At 42.2% G+C, this 12,264-nt stretch overlaps 1 protein-coding gene across 10 annotated transcripts in view; it reads left to right on the top strand.

Annotated features, from left to right (window-relative positions):
• Nucleotides 1–12,264, top strand: part of LRP1 (LDL receptor related protein 1) — a 313,912-nt gene that overhangs the window by 286,003 nt on the left and 15,645 nt on the right. For all 10 annotated transcript variants that reach the window (XM_032951130.2, XM_032951128.2, XM_032951126.2 and 7 more), the window contains 9 exons: nucleotides 784–930; nucleotides 3,076–3,210; nucleotides 4,253–4,375; nucleotides 5,222–5,478; nucleotides 6,533–6,711; nucleotides 7,665–7,771; nucleotides 8,613–8,729; nucleotides 9,142–9,318; nucleotides 11,527–11,667. In XM_032951130.2, coding sequence (XP_032807021.1) covers nucleotides 784–930; nucleotides 3,076–3,210; nucleotides 4,253–4,375; nucleotides 5,222–5,478; nucleotides 6,533–6,711; nucleotides 7,665–7,771; nucleotides 8,613–8,729; nucleotides 9,142–9,318; nucleotides 11,527–11,667 — 1,383 coding nt within the window. The remainder of the gene's footprint in view (nucleotides 1–783; nucleotides 931–3,075; nucleotides 3,211–4,252; nucleotides 4,376–5,221; nucleotides 5,479–6,532; nucleotides 6,712–7,664; nucleotides 7,772–8,612; nucleotides 8,730–9,141; nucleotides 9,319–11,526; nucleotides 11,668–12,264) is intronic.

The raw sequence follows: 12,264 nt of genomic DNA, 5'->3' as shown, positions 1-12,264 counted from the left end.
TATAAATGGCACACTTTTATCAGGTGTCATTAGCTATTATAATAACTTCGTTTTAACTGCTACATTTTTTCTTATGTTAATTGTGTCATATCATGAGATGGAATGTTTTATTCATAAATGTCATATCCAGCATCGCACTGCCTTGTTTAAGTGACTGGTCCTAGAATATGACGTGAAATAATTATTTCTGAAGTCCCTTTCATAAGTCTCTTTAGCCTCACAAAGGCTGTTGCTTCATATTGCCTGCACCAATGTTCGTTGCACATTAAACAAGTGAAAATTATTAATTAAAATATACCAAATTAAGTAAAACATGGTGACTAGAAATGAAACATGAACACAGTACATTTGAGAATCAGATTTAATTACTGGTGGATCCCCTGGATTCAAGCCGAGCATCTTAATCCCCCATAAAGTTATAAATGAGACATGTATTAGATCATATCTGCACATTGAATTAATGCTAAATACATACATTGTATGTATGAGTATTATCACTGATCTCAAAATGTTTGGATTGGTGACGACCGTGCACAACTACACGTGCAATAAGCATTGTGGGCAGTAGAGGGCAGTGCAGAAAGCCCCAATGTCGCTCTGCGCTCCACCCACCTTGAAACCTACGCTGAGCAGCGACTCGGAAGTACGACCAAGCATCTCATGGCCTGCAAGTCACGGAGAGGCCCTCGTCTAGCGGTGGATTCACAACGGGGCTGCACATGTACATGAGCATCGGTTTGGTGCATTTGGGCCACCGCGCTAATGTTGTCCTTTGGCTTGCAGAGAAGCCAAGCCCAAAGCCACGCATTTGCAACAGCAGTGAGTTTAAGTGCGGCGGCACGGAGAGGAAGTGCATCAGCACTCAGCTCGTGTGCAACCGCTTTGACGACTGTGGCGATGGTGGCTCCGATGAGGTGGCCTGTGGAGGAGGTGAGTAGTCGCGTGAAGCTTTTGAGCTGCCACTCTTTTTGTCGTTGGGTGTTTTGTGGGCCGCTCAGTCGTGTGCCAGTATGTTGCATCTCACTCCTGCAAGTGTTCCATCCACTACTACTGAGCCTTATCATTTTCACACATGGCTCCCTGAATTCACGCATGAAATGTTATTATAACTAGTCGGCTCTGTAATGAGTTTTGTTATGGGTTTTTTTTTTTACCTACGGTGAGAAAATAACTTAATAAAATTGCAATGGAAGTGATAAAAGATGAATTTTTGATTCATGATTTGTGAAATATGTATTTTTTGTTGCATATTATTAATTAACTTGTTTATTGAATGCTAAACATTAATAGCAACGACATTATTGTGGATGGGTAGCTTCAAAAAACTGTGTAATGCTGCTCTCATGTGGAAAAACTGAGACAACTGTTCCGACAAATGTAGAGGCACTCCACGCACGTGATAGCCCACTGTTGGAAAATTTATTTTACACCCTTACAAAATCAATAATATATATAACGCTGTGGCCTTATCAGTACCGTGATGTGGCATTTGCAGAATCTTTATCAGAGTTGAGAACTAATCTTTGGTCACAACCAGCCAAAACTAAATACCAAACTATGCAAACTTTCAGCTGAACAACTCAAAAGTCTTTGTAATAAATTAAATAAGTGCATCACATGGAAAGTTCCGCTTTTTGTTCAATTGTAATTTTATTACCAACATCTGCCAAGGCTGTGCAATAATGATTTTGTAACAAAAAAAGGACTTCTTGCAATTTTTTGCCATTCAGAAAAATCTTACCCTTCAAACTGCGTTTCATTTGCGTTATTGGCAATATCATGGGCTCGCATGTGAGTCACACCATTCTGCATGCAGAATGGTGAGTCACACCATCCCCCATTGGTACAGCACCTTCACATTAACTTTAAGAGTATTATAGTGCTGCTGAAGCATAATGATTTACTGCAGATTAACTTTTCCATGAGGTTCATTTCAACAATAATGAAAATAATAAGCTTGGTTTTCTGTATTGTGCAATTTGCACAAGGCTTCAAATGCTTTACATTGAGCATGACATGATTTAAAAGGGTAACAGACAAAAGTTAAAAATTCACCAGCATGTGATATGACATGTTTTTTTGTGGGAAGGATATTGGCACAAATCATCTGTTTTTAGAGAATGTTGCTCTTAACCTCTGTACCTTTAAGTTGTATATGACACTTGGGGTTCATAACTCATTTTTAATATCTGGGTAGTGGTGATTTGTATTGCCTTGTTGGGATCCATTGGTCATGTTAACCTGATGAGCAATCGGCCATGTGGGATGAAGAAATAAACTCAAAACATTTGTCAATAACTCTGGCCTTACAACTAAACATCTGAAATGGGCTACATTTTTGGTTGGCCCTTCTTCATAGCACATGCAGAAGGGCACAACTGTCGTCTATTATATATATTCCCTTTTAAGGCCACAGTGTGGAAATGTTGTTATCTGTGCTTGTGCACCACTACCAATGCAGTATCATGAAATAATGTATTTATATTATATTGGAACACCTTCAGATTGGATATCTGCACTGAAAAGGACAATGCAATAACACCGTTCTGCAAATATTTATTTAACCGACGTAAAATTATTCAAGTTGTCCTTGTACAATATTTGACTGCAGTAATGGAAATCATATCCTTTAGAACAGCAGTTGTTCAGATGTATAAACAGTACAGGGTTATGGTATGTAAGCAATGGTAATAGAGAATGAAAGTGTAATTTGCTTTCAAGTAATTCCCTGCTATGTTTATGAATAAAAAAAAGTTTTACTCTAGCAGTGCTCTTTTTTATTTTGTAGCAGTGGGTCTTGGAACCTGGCTTAGCATATGTTGACCAATTTAACATTGTAGAATAAATAAATTCCTGACTTGTGTTGGCAATAATTTAAAAGCTTAACTTTTTTTTGGGGAAGTTTTTTCCACCCTCTATTTTGTAAATTACAGTGTGTTTATGCTTATCGTGGCAGTATGTTTATTGTTTTAACTACAGGCAGACGGAAATTAAATGAGCACAGGGATGAGAGCATTGACGCGACTGTGTGTATGTGTGTCACTTTGCTGGTTCGTGGCGTGCGTGTCGTGTTAGACCAATTTGTCAACGAGTGCCATCGTCCATTGAACCCGTGCGGCGATGACGCGATCTGTCACGACACCTTACGAGGATACTACTGCGAGTGTAAACCTGGCTTCCAGCGCAAGGCCACCACCTCCATATGTGAAGGTACGAAGCCCGAGTCTCGAGACACATTTTTAAGAGGGGTCCCGCTTTGGGATGATTGATCAATCGCTTGTTTTAATGAATGTTTGACATATGCGAGGAAGACAGTACCCAGAGATAACCTGCACATGTGAACAGGCTGCTCGGTATTATCATCTCCTGGCCACCTTGCAGCCCCGTGACCTGCAGTAATCGGCACTCACTGGTGACCACCCATACAAGCATTAACCAGGCTCAGCCCTGTTTATCTTCCAATATCTGATGAGATCGGGCATATTCATGGCGATTTGGGCAATGATTACTGCATCCCGTAAACATTGCATACTCTACATATCTGGCCAAACGATGCTATAATTGTCAATCATAATGGCAAGATTGTAAATTCAATCCCCACCAGGGGCAGACGCTACCCATCATTCATGTGGTGTGCATGAAATGAGCTCTTCTGGGGAAAGCCAACAAAACTCTTGTTGGAGTAAGACTGGTGCCTCTCACAGGAATGTGACACTTCCACTCTGAGCTCGGGACTGTCATCTGACACGAATGCTACTCCTCGCTCGTATGAGCATTGAGTCACTTATGTACATGTATGGATGTAAATGCCATCTTATGACTTTACTCCAGCATGCCCATGAATGCAGTAATCCTTTAGTGTTATCCTGTCGTCATAGGAATAAAAAAAACTTGCCAGGTCATGCTGACCAACCCTCATTTTTGGATTAGCAGTTTGTATTATAAGCTGCGAAGGGAACATTGATGGCACCGTATTACACAAATTATATTGGAACTTTATGGAAAATGTCCTATCATTCATTAATTCGCTTTGGATGTTGAAACCTAAAAAGACACAATTTGGTTCATTTTCAAAGAACATCCATTGCACAACATCAGAGATAATTCAAGTAAAGTTTGAACGCGTAACATAAATGCATGCTTCTATCAACGTTAACCTTTGCACGACTTCCATGCACTGTGTACTGCATCAAATGGCAACGTCTCTAATTGCAACGGGACCCTCTGCTTGCCGTGTCTGCTGTCAACACAGATGTGAATGAGTGCGCGCAGTTTGGAGTGTGCACACAACTCTGCAACAACACAAAAGGCTCCTACAAGTGTAACTGTTCCAAGAACTACATCAAGGGGCTTCATCACAGCTGCAAGGCAGAAGGTTCGTGGGGCATGCTTTTAACCCATCATTTAATATGAAAGCATTAAAGTGATTGATGTTGGCTTTAAGCTGAAGGGATCATTAATCTCATCCTGCCCAAATATTTGAGGCATGATTTGAAATATGTGTTGTGTTCTATAACAATATTAGACATCCATATGAAGTGCTTTCTTGACAGAACATATGCGTTTACACTGCTGTCATTGTGATTGCATGAATATGTACCTATGCTCTATATAAATGTATTTTATACTTGTGGTATCTGGTACATATATCTCAAAACCTCTGTGTCCATCCACCATAACTTTGAGTTGTCTCATTCCTCCAAAATAGCATGTTTGGATGCTGCTAAATGTGTCCCAAAATAATAATATCGTTAATTATTCCAGAAAATAATGGCTGGGGTTCAAGAATATTTTCTTCAGAAAGGTCCTGAATATGTATGTGTGGCAAGTTCTGTGTGGTGTTGTGCACTTTGAAGTAAACAGAAATACATGGGGAAAATGCTCACGCATACAAGGGGCTAATAATCCAAAGCACTGGATTCCAGGCGTCCGTCATTTCACCCGGCTCGTATCAGTGTGTGTGTGTTCCTACTAAATGCAATGTGAGTGCTGGTAAGAGAGAGCCATTGTGAACCTATGTCATAGCCAAATTCAGTGAATAATCTACAATTGAATACTGTAGGCGTACTGTCATTTGCTGAGCTGGGCACCACTAAACATTCGCGTAACGGCGATGGGTTTTGATTATGTTAATGACCGGTATAGTTTTCTGGATATGCCGTACGAGTACGACGCATTAACAGCACTCCACTCGCGCCGTTTCCACCTCCACGGAATTCAGGCTCGGAGCAGATGGTGTTGTACATCGCCGACAACAACGAGATCCGTAGCCTGGCGCCGAACAACCCCAACATGGCATACGAGCAGGCCTACCAGGGAGACGCGACCGTCCGCATTGACGCCATGGACGCCCACGTCAAGTCCAATCGCATCTTCTGGACCAACTGGCACATGGGCCGCATCTCAATGCTTGAGCTGTACCCGGCCGGGGAGCACAGGCACCGCCGTCAGACATCCGGGACCGTCGTCGACCTAGACGTGAGTGCCCAGAATCCCGTTTCTATACGTACGTATATGTACGTATTATGTATGTATGTTGTTGATCTTCTTTCGCACCATCCGTAGCCAAACCATGCTAATCGGAGGTGCACGGGAAGGAAAAACAAACTAAACAAAAAGCGCAGTCGCAAAGAATCTAGATTCGCAACTGCGTAGCTCTCAGTGGGTTCCAAATGTCGGAATGAAGAGCAGCTGCAGAAGTGCATCTGAAAAGCATGCGATGCAGTGACCGTCTTTGCTCGATGGCTAGCCAAAAGTATGTAGTCAAGGGATATGGGATGCTTCTGTGGTGTAATGGTTAGCGCAGCAGACTTCCAATCCAAAGGTTGCCGGTTTGATTTGATTACCGGGCACCAGCACTCGAAACAATAGGCTCACTTCTTAAAATCCCTCACTGCCTTCGTCCACCCAGCGGTACAAATGGGTTCACCACAGTTTGCCGATCAGCAGGTTGCACATGGTGCGGGGTAAAGTGCGGGCAGTCTCACCTCTTCCAAGATGTCTGGTGAGCGTGGAAGAGTAGGCCAAAATTCACCCTGGAGGAGCCCTCTAGTGCTTCCCCCAATAGAGGCCCTTCTGCTAGGAGTGGCATGAACAAGTTATTTGAGGACTGTACCTCGAGGAATGTGCGTGCATGAGGAGCTGTGTTTCAGTGGGGTCAATCTCTTGACATTTGTCGTTTGACTGCGTGGATTTGTTTATGAAAAACTCCATACTCCAATCCGACAGTGACAGAGTGGGTATTTTATTCCAGGGCAGGTCAAATTCATTACGCGAGTTTTGCAAGTCTAGTTATACAATTGGCAGAATGGTGGAGAATTGTGAGGTTTAAAATATAACCTTTTGTGTAAGCAACAAAAATCGGAGAATGATGCGAGTCCGTTTTTGTATGCTTGCATTTGAGCACCTGGCGTTAAAAGCAATAATCCCCCGAATTCAAAAACAACACTGGCACAGCAAACCACGCAGACGCGCGTTTGCGCGATAGACAATTTGGGACACGAGTATCACAGTGGGTTTTTTTGGCACCCAGATCTCGGGCCTAAAGATGCCACGCGGAGTGGCCGTGGATTGGGTGGCCGACAACCTGTACTGGACCGACTCTGGCCGCGACGTGATCGAGGTGGCGCAGCTCCGCGGCCACTACCGCAAGACGCTCGTCTCTGGCATGATCGACGAGCCGCACGCCATCGTGCTGGACCCCATCCGCGGGTGAGAGCACGGGGCACGAGTGCCCAATTCCCTCCGGCCGTTTCCGTCTTGTCGAATCGCCGGGACCGTCGGGGCGTTCTCGCCGCTCTCGTAGGCATCCGTGCGTTTCACGGATGAGTATCGTCTGCGCGCAGAGGGGGGCGATGTTCCTTGGTGGTTTCACCCAAGAGTGTAAATATGCGGGTACTTTTTCAAATGTTTTGATAATTTGTACCATGATGGCCTACTTTTTTAATGAGTAACCTGCATGGGATCTGTAAAGTCCACTGTGATGTGGACACTGGTTAATAAACCCGCGATATTAACCTGAAGATGTTTTTCCCGCAACTGGACACTGGAACCCACACAATGTATATTGCTTTTTACACACCTGTGTCTTGGATTTTAAAGTGACAAATTAGGCATTTATTTATCTGCCATGACTTTTAGTGTATTAATATGTTACGTTTATAGTTGGTAGCTTTACGAAGCCCATCACGGTAAAATAATTGCCAAAACCTAACAGATTCCGTTGCAATAAAATGCTTGTGCATGTGTGCCCCTACTAAAGTGTGATGGATTAGTGACAAGCATGCCGGTTTATGGTCTCAATGACATAGTTTAATTACAGACCATACATTCTACAAATTGGTTGTTTAAATCTGGGCTGGTACTCCACGAGGTTTAATGATTTCAGCATAAACCCCAGTGCCGAAGTTGGCACTGGAGAAGAAAAAAGGCAGCTTCGTGTGGTGTTGGCCATAAGATCCTGTCACATGTTATGCTGGAATTCAAGGTGCTCGCTAACAATATTTGCTGTCACAGTCTACTGTATATAATCAAATAGGTTGATAGTTGTCTTTTCCAAATGCCAACAAAACAACAACTTGCACATACTGTCCTTGACATCATATTCTATCACGTGTACCTGGGCTTGTGTGTGTGTGTGTGTCCGCGTGTTACTAATATCACAGCCAGATGTATTGGTCGGACTGGGGCAATAATGCTAAGATTGAGCAGGCATCCATGGATGGCACAAGGCGGCACAACTTTGTGGAGAAGGACCTGCAGTGGCCTACGGGTGAGGAGCAGATGTGCAATCCACGATACTATTACCACACAGTGGCAATGTATGTGAAGATGCGAGTGATCTCCAGCGGCAGGAGAGGCTGCACTCTATCGCAGTATTATCGTAACCCAATTCATATGGTGGAACAATATATTGTGTCCTGTCCCCGTATGTTTAAAACGCTGCTCTTTTTAAGACAAGGCTTAAGTTCCACCCAACCATATGTTTTTGCATTGTCTATAATTCAGCTCTGTGATGTAAGGAAAAATATGACTTGCACGTGAGGCGAAACTGCTCCCAGTAGAGCGGAATAGACATCTCTGACACTGAGCCGAACTTTATTGAATAGTCACAGGAGACAGTTTGTTTTACTAATGTTAGATTGGGCTTTGCGAAACCGCTTTCAAAATGAGTTCCCCACCAGTTTAACAGTCTGCATATTTCGAAATGTTCCCGTATCCAAGTTTTCTTCCTTTGGTTTATAGACAAGGTATATATTCAGAAGAGTCTCATTGTTATTGCCAAATTCATTTTTAATTATGCCCAACAAATAAAAACTCGCACATGTGTTCTCCTGGCAGTGCTTTACTTTTCAGAGAGGGATAATTCAGGGGTAATTAAATTGTGTTAAATATTCTCAGTTTCCAATTAAATATATTCTATTTTTTTAAATACATTTGAAAGAACACTAAAAAAATATTTTCCTTTTTTAAATAGGCCACTTATTTTTATATATTAAAAATGTATGCATTGAAAATGCAGTGGATTTTTTTTTGCCACAAAATGTGGCTCTAAATACATTCATGTAGTTGTTAAGTCCGTTGTGCACTTCACTGCCCTTGAATGCGGACAGGCTTGGCAATTGACTTCATGAACCAGCGGTTGTACTGGGCTGATGCCAAGCTCTCGGTGATTGGCAGCATCCGTCTGGATGGCACTGACCGTGTGGTGGCTGTTGACAGCAAGCAAGGTACGAACCCCTCATCTCCATGGAACTTAACATTCCTTATTCAAACTTGATTTGAAGCTTTAGTGGCTGCAGAAATTACTATTTGGTTCTTTCGGTAAAGTCACGTAGAAAGAAAATAAACTCTGTGTTGTATTGCATTATATTTCTAAATTTACTTGGTTTGTTTTCTACCTGATGACGATTGCTTGTGTTGCAATCGAAACGTCGTATTCTATTATTTTATTTATTTTATTTCTACGTGACTTTACCGAAAGAACCAAAGAGTAATTCCTTATTCAATCACTGCAAGTTGCCTATCATTTTGCCATGACATTTGTTCAGTGTCTTTAAGCTTGTACATTGCAGATTGACGATGGCTCTGCTAATAAAGAAGCAGCCCTGAGTCCACTCTAACCTACGTGTTCCTCTACAGGGTTATTACATCCGTTCAGCATCGAGATTTTTGAGGATTACATATACGGCGTGACATACGTCAACAACCGCGTGTTCCGCATTCACAAGTTCGGCAGCGGCACGGTGGTCAACATCACCGCAGGAATGAGCCACGCCACTGACATCGTTGTCTTTCACCCGCTCAAGCAGCCGGAAGGTAGGCCTCCATCCCCGACCCGCCCAGCCTCGTGCTTTCACTTGTTGATATAAAAAGGATTCAATGCATTGCCACAAGGTGCTGTGGCTCAAAGGAGAATCATCATCATCGTCGTAAATCTTCAGCTCCTGTAGACCGCATCAACAAAATTGCGGGCAGCGAATCGCTCGTAGATGATAACAAAAGTATTTGCTGGTGTTCTTGTAGCTTGTTATCGGTAGGCTCAGAGTTGGGTTCAGTTGGATAACATTCACACATGCAACCAAGCACATTAGACTTCTCGTTCCTGCCGCTAAGATAGACTGGATTTACAACTGAGAGCCTTTTGGCAATTTACAAAACTTTAGGGAAACATAATTAAAAGTGCTAATCATGACTAAATATGTTTTGAGGAACTTCAAGAGATGATAAACTGTTTTAGTTATCACTTATTAGTTTTATTTGTTTTTGTCTCTATAACGTTTTGATTTTAATTATTAATCGTTTGTGAATTTATTATATGCTTGGATATTAAACGAAGCCAGGTTGAATAGTTATGTTGTAAGGCTATGCAATTGTGCAGTCTAAAAATGTATTGTTGTTTAACTGCAGTTGTATCAGTAGGGGGCAGAATGACAACATATATGAACGAGGCTTAGCAACACCGTACAGTATATAAGAAAAGGTTTTTCCCATTTTTTTCTGGCAACAAAATCGAAACCTTTTTAGTATATTCCATTTCACATACAGCCTTGTATTGTTAGATACAAATGAAGTAGTATTCGTGTGTTAATGGTTTTAGTTTATGTATTAGAGTACTTTTTTGATAAACCTATTTTTTTCTCTTTGCACATGACTTTTCACCAACCACACTAATATATGACACCGTTCGTTGATGCAGTTTGATTCGAATGTCAGAACAACACCCTTTCAGCAGTGGATAATGTATGGCCTTCAGCCATTATCTAATGCCAGCACACAGTGGTAGTCTGTCACCAGGAGTGCCAATACATTGTTAATCGTGTCCCAAACTGCAGAGGACAAGTGACTTGGCATTTTATCTAAAGGACAGCGAACTCAGCAATGTGCCTCTGCTGCACATTGCTGTTTTTCAGTTTGTTTTATGAACCGGCACAATTTTAAAACGTAGAAAGGCATTGCATAGTTCACTTCTGAGTCAACTCTTCTGCCATATCGGTTTTTTTTCTCTCTTTAGAATAAGCCGCACATGGGCCAAATTTCTGCCCGCAGACGACTATAATTTATGTCAATTGAGTCTCTTCTACCACTCTGTCGTTGCATTCACGATGAATCACTACATCTGAGGCTGACATTGAAAGACTATGAGAGGTCATTGGATATCAACGTTTAACTTGCTTATTACTAGGCCCAGTTCACAGTAGTAGTGTTTGTTTAATCACACATGAGGACAGCCAGCCCTACAAACAGATACATTTCACGCCAAAAGTCACCTTCATTTTAAAGAGAGGTGCAGTTGAAAGATGGTGATGTTAAATTGCCTTTTGAAGAGCACCAAGTCTATTTGTTCTGCTGTGATCAGCTTTTGTTAGAATTTCACATTTTCATACACACTCTTTTTTACATTGCTGAGTAGATGGTGAATAGTTGTTAATGCAGACTAAGTGCTCAATGCATTGTTTGTACATTACTTTGTTTTTTTGCTGAGGTTATCTGTTGTGTTCTATAAAGGAAAGTGATAATGAGCCTGGCCTTGACTCTGGCAGAGCTAGATGGTAGACTAAACACTTTATAACCAATTGCATGACGATAACAATACATTTACCCACAGTTAATTTCTAAACATACTGGCGCTTCATAAACACGGGTGTCTTCTGAATAAACACAGATAATTACCGCAGATGAAGCCATTCTCCTGTAGGGGTTTCTTTTTCAAGCCGGGTGGCACGGTAGGACAACTGGACTTACATTTGGAAGGTGACAAGTTCAAATCCCAGTTGCCCTATGACCTCATCTGAAGGCCATTAAGCGAGGTTCACTTCATGGAAAGCAAGCAGTGGCTTTCCTGTGAAGAGATCAGCCCTTGCCATGGGAATGTGGAGTGGCCAGCACTGGCTGTAGGTGGTAAATGACGATGAGTTCCACCCCTATGGTTGTTTTGGACAGGGCGCAGCATCATGCCCAGCGACTGTGTTTGGCATTGACGGTGCGTGTTTGTGCGCACACGCACACGCGTGTGTGTTTTTCCAGTGATAAATCCGTGTGAGCAGAGGAAGTGTGAGTGGCTGTGTCTGCTCAACCCCAATGGGGCGACCTGCAGCTGCCCCAATGGCTGGGCACTTGTGAACGGCACATGCCTGGAAGTACCAACACCCACAAGTCAGCCGGACGGTAAGTCGCAATCCCTCATCCTTCGGAGAATCCTTGTGAACAGCAGTCAGTTTAAATCTTGAACGTGAGCTTGGCTCCTTGCCCTAACCGTAGTGTCATAGCCCGGGCAAGAGTAAAATCCAAATCGCTCTTTTAAGATGTGGAAAAATCCACAGTGAATGAATGCCCCCACAACTGTGATGCTCCCTGTAAAGTCTGCATTGGCATGAAGAGACAATTGAACATTTCATTGTGAAGTATACAAGCTTCGTACCCAAGTGTAGGGTGTTTGTCTCTTGATATATGCTGGGGCCCTAAACCTTTACTCAACCATAATTGCAAACATCACCCTTCACTTAACCATACCTACTGATCTCACCCCTCACTGAATTCTGCTTTTACAAATAAATGTCAAGTACTTATGATGTGCTTGGCTTCTTTTGCTTGTAAATAATTTCAGGCAATGATACTTCTTTTTGGGGTAATAGAGCATTCGTATAAATACATATGAATGTATGTATATGAAAAATTGTTAAATAAAATTATGTTTGCAATGGGTTTGGTTAAAATACTTACATTGTGGAAGTTGATAAGACCTCACAAGGATTGCAGATGTTT

The sequence above is a fragment of the Petromyzon marinus genome, chromosome 10 (genome assembly GCF_048934315.1).
Source record: "Petromyzon marinus isolate PM22_M1 ecotype Great Lakes invasive population chromosome 10, UKy_Petmar_22M1.pri1.0, whole genome shotgun sequence".
NCBI classification, from domain to species: Eukaryota; Metazoa; Chordata; class Hyperoartia; order Petromyzontiformes; family Petromyzontidae; genus Petromyzon; species Petromyzon marinus.
This window is presented reverse-complemented; position numbering and strand designations above follow the sequence as displayed.